At 41.9% G+C, this 18,515-nt stretch overlaps 1 protein-coding gene across 6 annotated transcripts in view; it reads left to right on the top strand.

Moving 5' to 3' along the window:
• The window catches only part of fgf11a (fibroblast growth factor 11a), a 94,428-nt gene that overhangs the window by 67,173 nt on the left and 8,740 nt on the right, over positions 1-18,515 (top strand). The window contains exon 5 of one of the 6 annotated variants that reach the window (XM_042401071.1): positions 8,036-9,260. The exons of the other annotated variants lie outside the window; for them this stretch is intronic. Within the exon in view, the coding sequence (XP_042257005.1) occupies positions 8,036-8,182 (147 nt within the window). The 3' untranslated portion in view covers positions 8,183-9,260. Of the gene's footprint in view, positions 1-8,035; positions 9,261-18,515 lie in introns of those variants that run through there. 6 annotated transcript variants of the gene reach the window in all.

Below are 18,515 nucleotides of genomic sequence, written 5' to 3'. Positions count from 1 at the left end.
GGATCAGAGTGCACTATATCAGGATGCAGAGAAAAGCTCTTTTTTTTTTCACCCTTTTTCCTCTTGGCACGCAGGCAAAGTGTATGAGATCTTGTTTGAAGTGCATCGGTGCGCTCACTTCAAAGTCCACCTAATGCTGCATGCATACATACTGCCGGTGTCGAGGAGCGGAGATTCAAGTTTTCCTATCAGGTGGAACAATGAAAATCAGAACATGCAGAAATACACAAAGTCCTCTCTCTGCTGCTGCTGTGTATACACGACATATTACCTAATGTCTCTCTCTAATTCTATCAGCTGCTTACTTTGTTGACCACAAGCTGCAGTCAGACACAGAATTCACAATTCTTAAAAATTCAAAGCCCTTCTTTGCCCAGAAATCACATAACATGACGTGAAGCAGTTGGCAGGTCCAGCTTGGGGTGAGTGCTAGTGCAGTTCCGGGATTCATATTCCCTCCCGAGTTTTGTTACATCATGTTTGGTCAGGAAAAGCCCCGACAATTACAATATAAGAATTCCTACTAGAAGGTGAATTGACAATCTATGAACCTCAATTTTAATCCGCTTCTTGTGATTAAGGCTTCATATCTCAAAAAAAAAAGAAACATTTTGGAATAGTTGTAACTGTCAAACCATAGCCCAAATCCATATTTTAACCCCACTCTAACCCTACTTTAACCCCAACCCAAAAAACCCAAACTTTTCCCCTAATGAGCCCCAGAAAATGGTCCTTGCACATGACTTTTCCAGAGCTTGGAACCCCCCTAGACAGTAAAAACCTTGTACACACACACACACACACACACACACACACACACACACACACAGATATAGAGGTTATACTTACCCAAGCATTCTCTTGACGGAAGAAAGGTGACCCATTTTCACTAAGGGAAAGAACCACAGGGAGAGAGACAGAGAGAGACAGAGAGAGAGAGAGGAAGAAGACAAACGTTAGAGAAAATCCCTCTGAGATGAGAATAGAGGGAGGACAAAGGAGAGATTCACCCCCTCCCCTCCCACACCTTAAACTACCTGCTCTGCTATTGTTCTGTGCAAATGTGAGCACAAGTGAAAGATGGAGAGAAAGACAGAGAACAGAAATAGAGGAGGAAGGCATGTTTTGGGCTTGCTGCCTTCAGGGCCCAGAGAGAGGCAGTGTGGAGCGTAACACCCTGTTATGCAACTGTTAGCATGTGCAGGGACCAATGCCCCTGCGTCTCCGCCTGAGGGGTGAGCAAGCAAACAGTCAAAGAAATTTTTAATATGAACATATACAGTTGTCAAAGAAAGGTACATTGTACTCGTGCCATTTCAGGACATAGATATAAAGAGCCATGTTGCATATTTTCTTATTTCCTGTTGCTGTCTGCACACAGTCAGCAGTTAACTGTGGTGGAAACTGCACGGTGGGACTGTTGGAGAAGGGAAAACATTGTTTAATTTCTCATGTGTGCTTTTTCTTTAAAGATTTATAATGAGGGAGAGTTTTGAGATAATGGTTGTTGGATGGTTGGTGGTTCTTGGGTTTGCATTGCAGGGAGATGAGAGAGAGGTAAAAACAGCAAAAAGGTGACAGAAAAGGGTTGAGAGGGGTCAACCATCCATGCACTGCAAGGTGATTGAGGTTAATGGGTTATAATGTTAAAAGATACTGCTATTCTCATGTTCCAATCAATATATTTAGTCATGCTAGTGGCGTTACTCTAGGGATTGTAATCTAGATTGGTTCTCTACTGCCACAATTTATTTTCCCTTGTGGGGATCACTGAAATTTCATCTAATCATCTAATATTTCAAATATTTGCTGTGACCTCGGGCATATCTTGCACACATATTAAACAGGTTAAACACAGCAGTTTTTAGCCAGAGGCAGTGCTGGTCAGTCTTTTGGACTACTGAATGGATTGACATGTCATTTTGTACAGATATCCATGGTCCCCAGTGGATAAATCCCAATAACTGTGGTGATACCCTGACTTTTCCTCTGGGACCACCAGCAGGTTAAAGTTTTCACTTATCCTGTCAGATATCTCAACATCTACTGGATGGATTGGCACACAATTTAGTACAGAGATTCATGGTTCTCAGAGGATGAATCCTGATGACTGTAGATTCCCTGACTTTTCCTCTAGTGCCACCATGAGGTTCAAATGTGTGGTTTTGAGTGAAATGTCTCATTTAATGACCAAATATCTGCCAAACTGATGACATTCTCATCTGCCTCAGCTGCACTTTGTGTTTGATGCTAATTAGCAAATGTTAATAATGCTAAATTAAGATGGTGAACATGGTAAACATGATACCTGCTAAACATCAACATGTAAGCATTGTCATTGACTGTAGCATGTAGCTGCTAGCATGGCCTTGTTAGGAAACGTACTTGATGGTGTATTCTACTTTTCTTTTACTGCTTAATCTCGTGACAGATATATGAGACATTAATCTGTAAACATGGTCTCAGGTCTTTCAAACAATTCTTGGTCAAGGTCAGTGATGCCAATAGAGAAATTCTCTTTTCTCTGTTTCCTCTACAGGGAGGTCAAAGGTCAGTGGGAGCTATAGAGCAGCAGTCCTGTACTGTAGGTGGTAGAGATTTAGTTTCTTGCTCAGTGATGCAGGAAGGGTTTGGAATAGGGTCCTTTGGTAGAAATGCAGTTTTTAGGCTGCCCTGCTACTCCATAGAGTCTTTATAGCTGTGATTAAAAGTACCCACGAACACACACTCGATACACAATAAATATCTATGTACATGGCGTTTGATTACTTTAGTTGGCACTGTGGTGTCTCCCCTGCAAACACAGCATGAATTATTGATCACATACAAGTGCGGTAAATCCCCAACTGTCCTCTCTGGCTTCATTTAACCAGACAACACACTTAAACCTCCAGACACATTAAACACAGTGGCAGTGAAAGCAGCTCCTGTGAGGACAGAGAGAAAAAATAATTAGGAATTATTTCAGCTAAAGACAAATTAACTTTTTTCCTCTCCTGAGTGTTGATGCACCTACCTTAGTGAAGAAGACAGCGACTAAAACATCCCACTTCAGCCCAGAGACATATTTAAGAATCACCTAAGTAACACTCTGGTGCTTGTTTTAGCACTCAGGAGAGATGGAGGCAAAGGAAGAGGAGGCCAAATTTATGTGTTACCACAAAGTACCCGACTCCAAAGAAAAATAACACACTTCTAACGTCTTAAAGTCTTTTTTGGATTTGTGAGTTGTTTTGGGCAAGATAAGTAAAAAGGGAGTTACGGGCTAAATAATGGAGCAAATGTCCTTTTGTCCTACCATGAGTCACTTTTTTCAGGAGGATAAAACCAGATGATAATAGAGTCGAGAAGGAGAATAGAGGAGTGAGTCACGGCAAAGCATCAGTTTTTGTGCATTTACATAAAAAATGTGCAGGATGGAAATGGAGTTTTTGTTGAAATGAGACACCTGCTGACACCGAAGCTTAAAAAGAAAAGACAAAATTCTGTCATTAGGAATGGACAGACGTAACATTACATGCTGTACATGCAATGTAAAGCTTCCTAGTATGCATCCATCAACACACACACACACACACACACACACACACACACACACACACACACACACAAGAATATCTGTATTCAAGGCTAGGGCTCTTCACACTCCTCCAAGATAGAGCATGGCAGGGCCATTTGATTGACAGGACAGGCTGGATCTTACCACTAGTAACAACAAACAGGGCTGATTGTTGTCACTGTTTCAAGAGGAGGAAGACAGAAAGAGAAGGGGGGAAAGGGGGAGTAATGGATGCTGGGAAGGGAGAGAGGGAGAGAGAAGGATGGCCTGACAGGCCCAGACTCATAGCGAACATAACGTCTCCGCTGGGAGCAACAACCGCCGCCATGCTCATCTTTCTTTCCCCCCCCCCCCCCCCCCTCTGTCTCACTTGTACAGCTTTTACTCGCCTGTCAGTCTGTCTTGCTCCCTGTCCAGCCATTTGTGTCTGTTGGCCTCTCTTGTGGTTTGTCTATTTCTTTCCCCACTTTCCTCCTCCCTTGTTTTTTGTCAACCCATGAACCTCTTCTATTCAAAATATATATCTCTGTCTTGATGTGTCCCTTATCTGCTGTCCTTGTCCTAGCTCTCTCCTCTACCCCTCTGTTCTCCCTTCCCCTCTCTCCCTTTATCCTCCGCCTCCTCGCCCCGAAACCTTTTCCTCTCACAGTCAGCTTTCCTCTCTTACTACCCGCTCCCATTTCTCCACTTTTTTTATTCTCAATTACCTTTCCCTTTAGAGCAATCTGATTTTTTTTTGAATGTCTGTTCATATCTATTCTTGGATGTAATCCATGTCTCAACCCAATATGAACTGACAGTAATATAGAAAAGACATTACCAGAGTAGTTTAACATTTCTGCTTGTTGCGAATACATTTCTGTGAAAGTATGTACCTTTTTAATTCCGACTGAAATGAAGCATCTCCCCAGATACCGATCCGGTCATGTTAGTCGATGTCTTCCATGTTAATGCTGCCTCGGCAAAACTGTCATGGTGCCAAAATCGTGACAGCTGTCCCAGGTGAATGTTAATTGTTAGGGCAACATGCAGCAAGTACAAGACACGTGTAGGTGGCATGCTTTGGGATAACATTTTGCAGCACAGCTCCAAATATGTGACTCACACACTGATCAGATATATAAGATACAGAGGGTAGACATATGAGGGTGAGCACCTGTACAGTCAGTGTTGGAGGCAGCATGGCGTTGGCGTTGCTAGGAAGTACACGGTCAACTTCTATGGTACGCCACTGATAGAATAACATTATAACGCAATTTAAGATGTCTGGCCCTTAGTAATTTAATCTTTGGAAGGACCCATTGTGCTGCTAAGTTTATATTCCACTTAGAAAGTTTACCTTGCTAAAATTAGCTCTGATTCCCACTTGATGCAAAATGTCAAAAACACTCTCATCTCTACTCATAATTCCCATACAGCTACGTGACCTCCATCTATACATTTACACCTCAGTGAAAATAATAATCACTAATAACTGATGCCTGACTCCGTGATTATAATATGCAAGAACAGAAACATTTGCATTACAGCGCAAGATAGTCCAGCTGTATGAAGAGAGAGGCCAGATGGGCTGTGTGTATCCATCTGCCTTTAAACATCCCACCAGTACACCCCTCCTCTTCATCACTCCCCCCTTCGCCTTCACCTCTGCAGTACCTTTATTCTCTCAGTCACTACCCAACCCTCTTTATTCTCACTCTTTCCATCATGACTTACCCACTACAAATCCCAAATCATAAATACTGAGAAAGCATTAAAATGCAAATAAGAATCATCTGGCGGTCATCAGTCATGTATCCATTTCATCTCCAGGAATTTATGGAAAATAAAGAGGTTTTGGGGGTCTTGTTAATAATGCAGGGACAAGGAGCAGGTTTATTTGGTGGCAGTGTAGTGCTCCTGGAGCACCTGGGCATTCGGGAGTTGCTCAGCAGAGGTTAATGGCGGAGGGAAACTCCTTGTCATGGCTCCATTGTCTGAGGCGCTGGGACCCGCTTACCTGTGGGCACTTCCTGAAAATTGCTTTCTGATAAAAATAGTGCTCAGCCGTGGACCTGGCCCACTTTATTAGCTGTGTGCTCTGGAAAAGCCTCCCGGGTAGAGAGATGGCAGGCGGGAGGAGGAATGTGTGGATGATGAGGGGGGGGCAGGGGGGGGCCACAGTATTTTGAGATGTAGTCAAAGGCACACACACATACAACAAAAAATGAACCTGTCCACACACACACACACACAACAAAAAATGAACCTTTACTCACACAAACATTCCCTTGTGCAATTTAGCCACCCTCCACATCCTCACAAACACACATGTGCAGCCAGGTATAAACAATCTGACAGAGGCAGGCAGACATAATTGGGCCGGACTCTGATACACGGGACCAGCTTTGGACAAACTCTCCGCAGTTAACAGGGGAAAGTTTGGGAAAGTAAAACTTTATCAACCGGATGACATTGTGGATCTACACTCCGAGGATAACAAAGAACACAACTCCACTTGCAACCCAGTACGGAGAAGCATTGGTGGGGTGGAAGGGAGGGAGAAATAAACCCCATTTTCTCCCTTTTTTCACAGGGGAGAGACAAACATAGCTATAGTACAGTATGTGTATCAATGGCATGTTGAGAGGCCTGAGAAGGTGCAGTTTTCCATACTTAATGCACACTGTTGTCCAGAGAGGTTTAAACTAAAAAAACTCAGAGCTGTAACAATGTTTCTGTGATCAAGTTAGATGAAAGACACATTCTGTCAGCTCTTTTCTCCTCTTCCGAAGATGACTGGACTCATTGAGTTTTGTTTCTTTCTTTTCATCTTTTCTTAAAGACCTGGTCGCAACACCATTAAATTTAGCTGTAGAACAAATTTGTTTCAATGGAATTACCACATCAGTTCTCTCAGAAAGACGAAGTAAATCGAGTTTCGAATCGAGTCCAACTTTGAAAATGTGAATTCATGAAGTCCTGACAGTGCTAACCTTTGAGCAAGTGGAGAGCTCAAAAGAAAGCAAGCTATCGTTGCTTTTTTTGGCTAGCATAGCTTATTAGCTGTGTTGCACCATATCCAATTTTATTTACCCTGTCAGAGTATAAACTGCTTCCTCAGAGGAAGAAAGATTTGCAGATTTTGCAGTTATGAGAGAGGAATTTTTTTGGTATAAATATATATTTTGGTTAAGCTTATGTTAAACTTTTCATTGACTGAAATGATGTGTAACCCCAAGAACAAAATGCCAGGGAGAGCCACTGTAGGCAGAAAATTGAGCCCGCAGGGGAAGCCCACTATGGGCCCCATTACCGGCGTGAAATGCAGGGCACACTATGAGACCCAGATGACATCCCAGACGTAGGGCCCATACCCAGCCCAAAGTGTGGGCTGAGTTAGGGCTGTCCCACTTGGGCATCCTGCATGCCCACAATGGGCTCCGCTGGGTGTGGGCTGTCCAACTGCATTTGACAAGTTGTTTGTAGGCTCTGTAGACTGCGCCTATGCCCACGCATCAAAACTACTATTGGGAGTAACCTATGTATGTTAAAAAATATGAACAGTCAATGCAGTAAATGAACAACAGATGACAGACAGACAGAAAGAGAGAGAGAGAGAGAGATATTTGATTTTTAAAAAGTACTTTATTCTATCAATCTTTCAACAAGCCATTTGAATACAATTACAAATACATTTAAAATACACCCATCTTCAAAACACAAATAAATAAAAATACTCAAAAATAAATCACATCACATCAACTCCACAGAAAAAGTAAGTTGGTTTTCATTTCACAACACCATAAGCCCAGGTCATGCTGAACTGATCCTTCATTTCTTTGTTATAATTAAACTCAATCATTATTCTGGCTTTCACCATCCTAGTAAACAGTAATTTTACATCAGTGTCCACCGAGTCATCAATCTTCCTCTTTCTGTTTACATAAATAGCTATCTTAATTTGTCCCAAGAGTTGACATTTGTGTTTTGCAGACTTTTTGTATTGAAAACGTGAACATTTGTGTGGAGAAAACCTCCCCTACCAACATGTATAGTGGTACCAGATGCATGCACTCCAAGTAACAGTGGAACACAGTTTCTTTGCAAGGACAAAAGGGACATTTATCACTTACACCTTGATTAATAACAGAAATAAAAGCATTGACTGCTACAATCCAATGCAAAACTCTCCACTGTGAGTCAGCTACCTTTTTTGTTAATGGTGGCTTATAAAAACCCATTCAAGCTGGTTTCACATCACATCCCAAGTGTAGTTGATCTTGCCAAGTTGTCTCAACCCAATTGTGAAGTGTACTTTTATTTAGCCACCATTTCATGCAAATCTTTACCTTTTAAATCTTCCACATTTAAATAAGTATGACTTTTCTCGTCTGAAAAAGAACCAGCACAGTAATCAAAACTGGGATGAATACCTAAACAAGTAAAAAGGATCATCTATATGAGGCACAAACCATTACTGCACTCATTCAACAGGAGGCATTCATGTCCAGTCAAACAGCGTTTCCAGTGTTCAAGCAGCTTGCTGATGATCTTCACAGATCTCACTCCCAGGCCAGCTGCTACAACAGCTGCATTATCCAATTCAGGTCCAGCAATGTTCAATACAGATCCAAAGGTTAGAATCCCTGCTCTGCAGAACACTTCTGCAACTGCTGATCCTGCCCAGCAGGGGGTATCCAAACATCCTCCATTCAACACAGGCTCCCACAACAACCAGTATAAAGAGTCACATTATTCTCTCCTTCACCAACGTTTTCCACTCTGTGAAAAGTTCACGGTAGAAAATTGGCAAAGTCTGGAACTTCAGAGTCCTTAAATCCATCATGAACAGTGAGTCATGCAGTACCAGACCATGAAAATGTTGCAGAACTATGTGTGCCAGTGGTCTGCACACCAGGTCTTTAGGGCCAAACAGCAGTCCCTGACTAAACTGAAGGCGGAAAGCAGCACCTCTGCTGGCCAAATGTATTAGTCCTTGTCCTCTATCTTCCATTAGAAGAAAAAGAACAGCCTGAGGAATCCAATGCAATTTATCCCAAAAGAAATTTAAAAAACAGCTTGAATTCTTAAAGGAAAATTGAAGGAGGATCCACACAAACTAATCTGTGCCATAATGAGAAGGACATTAGATGGTTAATTACCACTGTCCTCCCTCTGTAAGACATGCTTGGCAAGAGCCATTTCCAGCCGGCCTCCTATTTTTTCTAAAGCATTCTCCCAGTTCTTTTCTAACACAGATTCTTCACCTAGAAGCACTCACACTTTATTAAAAAAGACTTATGGAGAAAATTGAAAAAAGCCCAGGAAGCTATTGACTGACTAGCATTCCCAGGTGGTTAATGTTGGTTAGCTCGCCAGCTATATTAGTTCACTGACTACCCTTGGGATGATGTTACCAAGTATGCATTTTGCTGTGCCACTTTCTGGTGTGACCAGGCCTCTACCCTCGACTTCATTACTGATCTCTCCACATTATCTCCATGATTATTCATTCCCTGATTGCCTTCCACCTCCATTTATCTCCCCTACCGGTTCCCCCATACCCCTAATTTGCTTGTTCAGTGTTTCTCACTTGTTTGTTCCCTCCCCTCCCTGCCTTTTCTCTGCGCTGTTTGTGGCCTCCTCTCAGCCGGGGATCCACTGGGAACTCCTTTTGAGATGCACGGAGGCACCGGCCGCTTAATAGGGAACACCTCTGCTCATATGGCCAACCTAGGAGAGGAGGGAGGGAGAGAGGGAGGGAGGGAGGAATGAGAAGGAGAGGAGGTTATGATGCAGGAAGGGAGGCATGAGGATGAAATGAGAAAGGAAGGGCAGGGGAATGGGGAATGGGGAAGGGAGGATGTAGGACGTCAGGGAGGAGGAAGGATTTCATATCCACCTAAAAATGCTGCAGCTACATCCAGAGCCAACACGATAGCCTTGCTGCATTTTGACAAGAGCTGTCCCAATGAGATGTGAGGGTAAAGCCCTGTTCTGCATTCTGATCGGTACTAACAATCTATAAACACACACACACACACACAAGGTCACAAACACACAATGAGACAGAGTTGCAGAAGCACACATGTAGGTGTATTGGTTGATAAATTTAATGTGATAATTTACAGGATTCAAAGCACATTATGTATGGAGACAATATAGGTACACAAGTTTTTACTGCAAATTATTCCAATAAGTGAAGTTGGACTTTATGAACCTCCTGCTGTGGCATTTTGCTGCCTTGTCTTACAGAACCAGTTAATTGGGATGGATGGTCTTTGGTGATATAGAGCGTTACCACATCCATCATCACACTGACGCTCTATAACAGCGAACAGTTACTTTCTCTGTGGAGACTGGCAGAGAGAAAGTATGTGTGAGAGAGAGAGAGAGAGTGTATGGGGATAGTCTCTTCAGGATATGTAGTTCAGAGCTGTTGTGAAGAGTAGGTCACAAGATCTATGCACTGAATCTTTTCATTTTCAATTAGGTCATGAAAAGCATTGTTCAGCACTTACTGATAACAGGCAACTGGCATTGTCTTAGCTAAAGAGAGGTGATGTGTTTTAATTGTTTTATTGCATATCCTGTTCATCCTTCTGTATCCCGATTCATACATTATCAACAAATATAAAAATTCATCCTTTTAATGCAACCATTGTAGTCATGTTTCAACAATTTGCTTCATTGTGCTATCCAGCACACCAGTGGTTCCCAACCTTTTTTTTGGTGTGTTGTACCCCTGCACAGCCCTGTCAGATGAACTCCAGCACCTCTTCATCGACACTTCCTGTCATTTTCTAAATATACTCACTTGAATTGATTTTAAACGGGATGTTGTTACAATGTTTTTTTCATACATTTGAACGGTCAATATTTTGGTTGTTTCGGTCAGCTTTGCAACCGTACTAAGCCTACCTCTTGGAGTATCAGAAGCTAAATATTTTGACCATGTATTTATTACTTTTAGCCTACGATTTCAACCATTTATCCATCACTTTTTCAACCTCAAGTACTTTTAGTTCACCACAAATGTTTTATTAGTTTTTCACCATTTATGTAGCGCTTCCAAGCTGACGATTTAAACCGTGTATTCATTACGTTTATCTCAGTGTTTAAACTGCTCTGCTCACTTGCTAAGTAGTTTTCACTCACTTTCAGTTGCAACATGTAGTGTTAACAATTGACTCCATGTGTGGATATATTTTTAAGTCAAATCATACATTTTGTTTTTTCAAATTAGTTGAGCTACTCTTTTCACACATTACTGCCACCATCATCTGTGTAGGTGTCACCTTCTCCAGTTGACATGGTTGGCATGTGTCACCTGTTTATCTTCTTATCTTTCATGTTCTAAGGCTTGGATGCATTACTGATTAGCATCACCGTTACTGGCAGGAATGTGTCATGCATCACTCACATTCTTCTTTATGTATACATGTCATCGTAGAACATAAGATACAACGTAGGATACAACTACAACACAGGTAAAAATGAAACATTAATATTTTATTATGTAAAACTCACTCCTGTAAGAACAAGAAATAGGAGTTGCATTAAGTTTTATCAATCACAAAACGCCCCAAGTTGGCTGCTTGTCTCATAAAATTACTAATCATTTGGCTTCAAAGCAGCTTCCTCGGCAAAAATGCAAGTGACCTGCCGTTAGTTATTATTCTGTCATAATGCTAAAGTATTAGCATGCAGCATCAGAGCTACTTCCACTGAGTCATGAATAATCATCTCATCTACAGTACCCACAAGTGCTGATCTGGACTGTGCAGGTTAACAACAGCCACATATAATAGTATATAAGTGAATACAAAATAAACAAACAGTATATAAAAGTCCTCCTACATATTGTACACACACACACATTTGTGTGCCCTCACACGCACACACAGACACACCTGACAGGTGGCAAACTGGCAATTAGTCAGTTCCCTCAACAAAGCCTTCAACAAAGTCTTCTTACAGTATGACCTGAGAGGACCGCACACACACACACACACACACACACACACACACACACACACACACACACACACACACACACACACACACACACACACTCCTCTCCTCTGACCTTCCTCACCCGTCCATCGAATCAGAAAGCGCTTGTCTCTTTTTCTTCGAGTCAGCACTCTTGTTTCCTTTCCTACGCTCTCCTTCCTTTCTCTTTTCTCTCTCAGTGTCTTTCTCCCCCTCTCCCACCCAACCCCTCCTCCCCTCATCACACACACACACACACACACACACACACACACACACAAACACAAGCGCACCATCCTCTTCTGACGTGACAGCAAAAGCGTGCAGACACACGTGGCCCCGAGGAAGGAGATAGGAGGAAATGTGAAGGATGAAAGAGGAAAGAGAGAGAGAAAAAGAAAGGTAGAGAGATGGGGGGAAAGGTAGCGTAGAGGTAAGGCAGGTTATCTCTGGTTCCCTTTGGAAAATCCCCAAATGCACAGTGAGGGTCTGGCAGTCAAGGTGAGAAGCAGAGGACATCCCTCCCTCCCTCTCTGCTTCTTTCCCCTTGTGCACCCGCCTGCACCCTCTCCAGCTGTTCTCATTACAGTGTGTGTGTGTGTGCGTGCCTGTTTTTTTTTGTCTCTGCTAATTTGTCTTCATGTGTGTTGAAGTCAAAGGGTGATCTCATGCGTATGTATTGTTTATTTGATCTTTTGTGCAGTCAGATATCATGATCACACACGTGTTTAGATGTATGTTTGGATGATTTGTTCCCTTTTTGCATGTGTGTTTCTTTTACACACACACACACAGATGCCTTTTGGCGTACATGTGCCTCTGTGTGTGTGTGTGTGCGTTTTCTGGACGCTGTGTGCGTATCAGTCCTGGTCGAGCTCCAGCGCTCCTCAGGGCGTCCCTGTAAATGCCAGAATGTTGGCACAGATGAGGACCCCTCTCCACCCGAACTGCTAAAAACTTCTTTCTCCTCTTCGCCGGACAGCAACTCACATGGTTCAGAAGAGCACTGAAAGGCCAAGAGGTGGAAATCAGACAAAGAAAGACAGCAGAAAAGACCTTTAAAGCCAGCGGTTAGGTTGTCGTAAGGCCAGTTTGATTCATGGTGACGTGGGAGTCCTGTCAGATTCAAGAATAACTGCTCCCTGAGGAGAAATGTGCCATTTTGTCGACTCTGTGAGTCCAGTGTTGAATATGTGTGGTTTTGTTTTTGTCACTAACATCATACATTGTGTTTTAACATTTTGAGTTTGAGTCTCATCATGTGGCGCTCTTTCTTCGATGTGTTCGTGCTGACTAACTAGATCGTCTCTTGTCTTGTTTAACCAACCAACCAACGCTTTCAGTTTCAAAGTTCATTCTTGGATTTCTTAGAATCAAGAGCTGACAAAACAATCTCACCTGTTCTGGAGCTCTTGACCATACCACATAATCTTCATCATCTGATGGAGTTTGCTCAGTTGTCATCGAATTGTAGGTGTTCATTTTTTTTAAAACACTTTGAGGACTTCTTGTCCATGTTAGCTTAAAAGTTTAAGTCCCCCTCCATATTATTTATGACATCACAACTAGTTTAGAAGCCAATCCAATGTTCAACTTACACAATGTAGGAACTTGAAGCCTCAAGGCCACAAACACTGAGAATGGACTTTTCAGTGAAGTAGGAGACATCTTCTGTCCAGCAGTTCTGCACTTTTGAAATTAAAAATATTTGCATATTCATAGACTCCAGATTTTTTTGGGGGGTAGAAGGAGTAGATGTCATTTTAAGAATGTCTAACATAATTAAACGTTTTTTATGGTAAAATCACATCGGACACAAATAGTTATTCGAAGACTATTTTGATGTCGGTCAACATATCCGGAGGGGGTCTTTAAGGCTCAAGGTTCATTCTTGACCGGGGAAACACTAGTTGACAAAACAAGCTCACCTCATACCTGTTCTGGAGCTTTCAATCATACCCGCACTGCAACGATTGATATTTCCTGGAATAGGACAGAACACCAAATGTAAAAGTTCTTATAAATGTTTGATAAATACCTTTTATCTGACTCCTGTCCATGAAATCCCATCTGGAACACATCACAACACAAAGCATTTGAATGTAAGATGTGTTCTCGTCTCTGTAGAAATATCTTGAAATGTCAACGATCTGAAAAGGAAAACTACGAACTCATCTGGTATGAGATAATTTGACTAAAAAGATAAAAGCACAATTCCCTCTATGACTCTCAAATTCACTGACATGTCATTTAATACAGAGACTAACACACACAACAACTAATTTACAGGTACAATTGTTTTCTGCTGCTGGTAAAGAAGAAGACTCTTAATATTTTATATTTCTGTTGTTGTAAACAAACCCCATTAAAAAAAACCCAAAACCCACAATGTCTCCCAGCATGTTTGTGGCTCTCAGCTCCAAATAAACAGTCTACTTGTTGGGGATTATTTTCAGCTCCAGAGTTAGTGTGCTGGTGAGTATTTCCGGCACCAAGATGATGTGGGATTGACTCACAACAAACTACAGTGCCCATGTTCATAATAACAAAGGATGCTAGTAGGATCAAGTCATTGGTGAATTGTTGTAAAATAAGAGCAGTGTGAATACTGCCAGCCTTATTCTTTAAACACAGGTTTGTTTAAACACAGCTGCAGATAGGTCAAACTCTAAATCAACTCAATTACAGTATTTGTATCTGTCAGTATAGGGTCCAAAATATGCATTGGGCCCTTAAAATGAGCATCCTACAGCACTACAGCAGACTCACACACAGCTGCAGTGAAGATGACCTATCCCTTTTTCAGACTGAAGCATCTTTGTCAGTGAAAATCTCCTAAAAGCACTGCTTACCAGTTGTAGTACAGGTCAACCAGAAACATATTGCTTTGAAAACTACTTGCTGCTGCTGCCGCTATGGGACTTGACAAAGTTGCTCCGAATGTCAAAGGTTGTTTTTCACTTAATGGTTGCAGATGTTGACGTGTTTTTACCACTCGAACAGGCCAGTTTATCCACCAGAGAATACAACGCTGGCTCAGACATGAACAGTTCTTACTGTGTCAGTCGCCATGAGAGTTCTTCTTCTTCCTCGTCTTCCTGAAACGTTGAGTGGCGGTTTATGCGGCGCTGATGATAATACAGCAGGTACTCGCAGTGCTACATGTTGTCCACGCATAAATTAATAAATGATAATTACTCCTATCTTCACACAATTATCATGCCAGCTCCTGCGATAGCTTCCTCAGCTGTTTGTCCTCAATTAAAGTTGTTTTTCTGCTCGTTTGCTCAGACAATCATCAGCTCCGCTAGTAAACAAGCTTTCATAAGGCTAACCTTGCTCTGAGTGCTTTTAGTGCTGATTCTTATCCTTCTGACAAGAGTTGCTTCTGCAGGTAAATATTTAATCATTCACTGTACAGGGACAAAAAAAACGCCCCACTTAATTTCACTCTCAGGTTTATCCTCAGCCAAAATCCCCGTATTCCCACGGCTTCATGTTCTAATACAAAACTGTAGCTCAGAGCTTCATTAACCAGTGATTTATCACAAAGTAACACACTCAGCTGACACTGATAATTACTTATATTAGATCTTCTGATGTTCTGAAGTCGTAGCTATGATAGTGATCTCTTTACATATAATTACATCATCTGATCCACAAAATCTCTTCTTGGGGCTATTAAAGCGAATTCGTCGCGCCGTGTCACAAACTCGGAACAACTTGTGTCTCCAGTATCACTCAGGAAAGTACTTTTTATACGAGAGAAAACAGCTCTCAATTCATGATCAATCCAATATTCTTTTATAACCCGAGGCACCCTCTTTAACTTTTTTTTCCCCCTCTACTAGATATTTTTATGACAGTTTCTTTTTTTATTGGATAATGAAGCGGAGAGATAGGAGGGACAGGACAGAGAGAAGGAGGCTGAAGATGTGCTCTGACAGACAGTCGGTTGACAGACTAGAAGTTGACCTTTTGGCCTTTGTCGTCATGCATCTCATCAGCACGTGAGCAAAATTCAGTTCAATTTAATATTTATTTCTTTAAAGTTGTGCCGATCATTATTAATATATCAAAAGTGGATCAGAATTCACAGTTCTCCTCAACTCTATGGAGCTTTTTTGATTTGGCCTGTAATTTTTTGGTGGTTTTAGCGCTTTGGTGGTTTTACTAAAGGCTGAATCACAGCAACATCTCTGTTAAAACATCCTTAACTGCACTGAATAAACGACATTCATTCATTCTAAGTCATTAATCATTTTCTCTGCATGCATTGTTGTCATGATGTTCTTACATCGTTGTCAAGTTTCATAATATTCAATGTCAAAAAACTGGCAGAAATCCATTCAACATGCCTAATGAGTGCATTAAAAGCACTGAATATAGATGAAATGTTATACATATAGACAGCTGTGACGTCAAAATGTATAATACACAACAATAATTCCAAATATTTTCCAATATTTTCATCATTTCAATACATTTTGGCTCAGTATTTTAAATGGCTAAACACTTCTGTAGTTGCCTGCATTGCCATGAGGTTTGGTTTCATAAGACTGTAAACTGTTTGTGAGTGTGTGTGTGTGTGTGTGTGTGTGTGTGTGTGTGTGTGTGTGTGTGTTAGGGTGGGGGGTATTTTAAGAGACAAAAAAATTAAAATATGAATTACCATAAAAGTGTTTGCTGTTATCACTGGAAGATGGCTTTTGCCTCTGCTAAGCTGAGCCAAACTCATCTGTGCAGCTCTGACCAGCCTCATGCATGCATAAGTAACCATATTGCTGATACTGTGCTGGAAGGCACAAATAGAGCTCATACTGTACTGACCTACCAAAGCCCATTTTGGTTGAATTAGGCCATCCAACCTCCCAGTGTGCATTTGGACCTGTTACAGCTGTGACAGGAAAGCCAGTATTGATCATCAGCAGCGGTAGCAGCAGCAGCAGCAGCTGACACATGAAACTGCAAGTATAATCTACTGAAAGCTATAAAAACGTAACACATGTATCTCCCTTGTCATGTACAGTACAAACACACACATGCGTGAGCCCTCTCGTACTGTACGTCCTCCCTATCGACGGTGTGAAGTACATTTGTCCTCTGGGACACAGTCGATAAGTGTCTGCGACTTAAAGCCCCGGGATTAACCTGTGGTTGCCTGATCGCGCCTTGTAAATCGTTTTAAGTTCTTCACGCTCGGTTGCGTCGCCGCGCCGCGCGTCCAATCAAAGGTTTTTTTTCTGGACTAATGCCTATTGACTTTTCACAGAGGTCTTACATAGAATCAATTCCCCAGCTGAGTGCATGGGACGCTCAACGGTTAATGGCAGCTGCGCGAAGAGATCTGAATAACGTCTTTAGGTGTCAACGGGATGGAAATGAGACAAGGGTGTGTGTGTGTGTCATGACTTGAGAATACTGTACTTCCTCTGAGTCTTCATCTGGCATGTCGTCTTTGTCATGTCATGACATCTTCTCTCCTCTTTTGCCTCCTTTCATCTTGTCCCCGTCTTTTCCCTCCGCCGCTCCCTCTCCTCTGTTCCATCCCTCTCTCTTCTGTCTGTGGGGAGTGAGTGATGAAGGAGGGACCCGATCCATCCGTCACTGTTGATGGCACGAGTGTGTATGTATGTATGTTTGTGTGTGTGTGTGTGTGTGTGTGTGTGTGCATGCATGTCATCTGGCGCCGGGTGGCCTCCCACTGATGTAAGAGGGATCCGTCATGTCTCTCTGTCACAACAGCAGACACGCATGAGTGGATGTACACACTCTCACACACACACACCTAAACACACACACACAGTCCCCTTGTCTCCTCTAAAACCCTCTACGTGTAACAGAAGTCTTTTCAGTGTCAAACGCTCATGGATACATTTTATTGATCCTGACTTGATCTGATTAGTAAGTGTCTGAGTTTGTTTTTCTGTGATGCTGCTGTCTCTTTTATTTCTCTCTCTCTCTGCACGACCATATTATTGATTTCTCTTTCTTTTTCTGATCCGTTCTGGTTATTTTCATGTTACACTGCTGAGATTTATGAGATATGTGCCACGGCCAAATGAAAATTATTTTAAATCAGGACCTAAATATCTTTCTGAAATCAGTCGAAAATATGATTTGAAGCTGCTAATAGGTTGTGGTGATGTTTATATCTGCTCCTATAATTCAACATGATGGGATGTTTCAGCCAATATGTGCTGAAAATATCCAGAACAACATGGAGCTTGGTGCATAAAAAGCAGCACAGAAAAAAAAAACAAAAAAAAACCCTTGTTGTGGATTTGTGGCTGTTCTAAGACTCAAGTGTTTTTTCAGCATGCTAAAAAGAAGCCCGCTGGGGAGAGCTGAGTATTATGGAGTGGCAAACAGACACAAGTTAATTTTGGAGAATCAACAGCAGCAGCAGCAGCAGCAGTGACAGGAGACTCAGGTTGCCTGTGTGTTTGGAGCAGCCCCTGCTGTACACAAGAGGAACTGCAGCGGTGATGTTACAGTCCGGTTTGTTTTTCAGATGAGGGAAATGAGGTTTATCGGACTGAGGTGACACACAGCTCAACCCCTCTCCTCTGTGTTTGTTGAAGAGGAGGAGATGAAATCAGCCCCAAGTCTTTCAAAGTGAACGTTCTGCAGACAGATGTGCGTCTTGCGAAAATAAACCACTGCTTAACAGTGTTTTATCCTATAAAGCAACATTGCTGATGGCATCCTGAGAGTGTGTGAGCTGACTTCTAGCTAAGACAAAAGTGACAAAGGCCTTATTCAACTGAAATGAATGTGATATCTATTATATTGTATTTGTAAAGGAATCAGAATGTGTTTTGTTTTTCAATTATTTACCAGATGAAATAAAAATGTAGCATTATGAAAAACTTACATCATATTCAGACGATTCTTCTGACAAACACAAATAATTAGCTGCTCCCTGTATGTCTTGCATAAGTCATGGAATCATGCATGGATGTGCAGTGTGCCGCTA

The sequence above is a fragment of the Thunnus maccoyii genome, chromosome 22 (assembly GCF_910596095.1).
Source record: "Thunnus maccoyii chromosome 22, fThuMac1.1, whole genome shotgun sequence".
NCBI classification, from domain to species: Eukaryota; Metazoa; Chordata; class Actinopteri; order Scombriformes; family Scombridae; genus Thunnus; species Thunnus maccoyii.
Note: the sequence above shows the minus strand (reverse complement) of the source record. Positions and strands in the feature narration are given on the sequence as shown.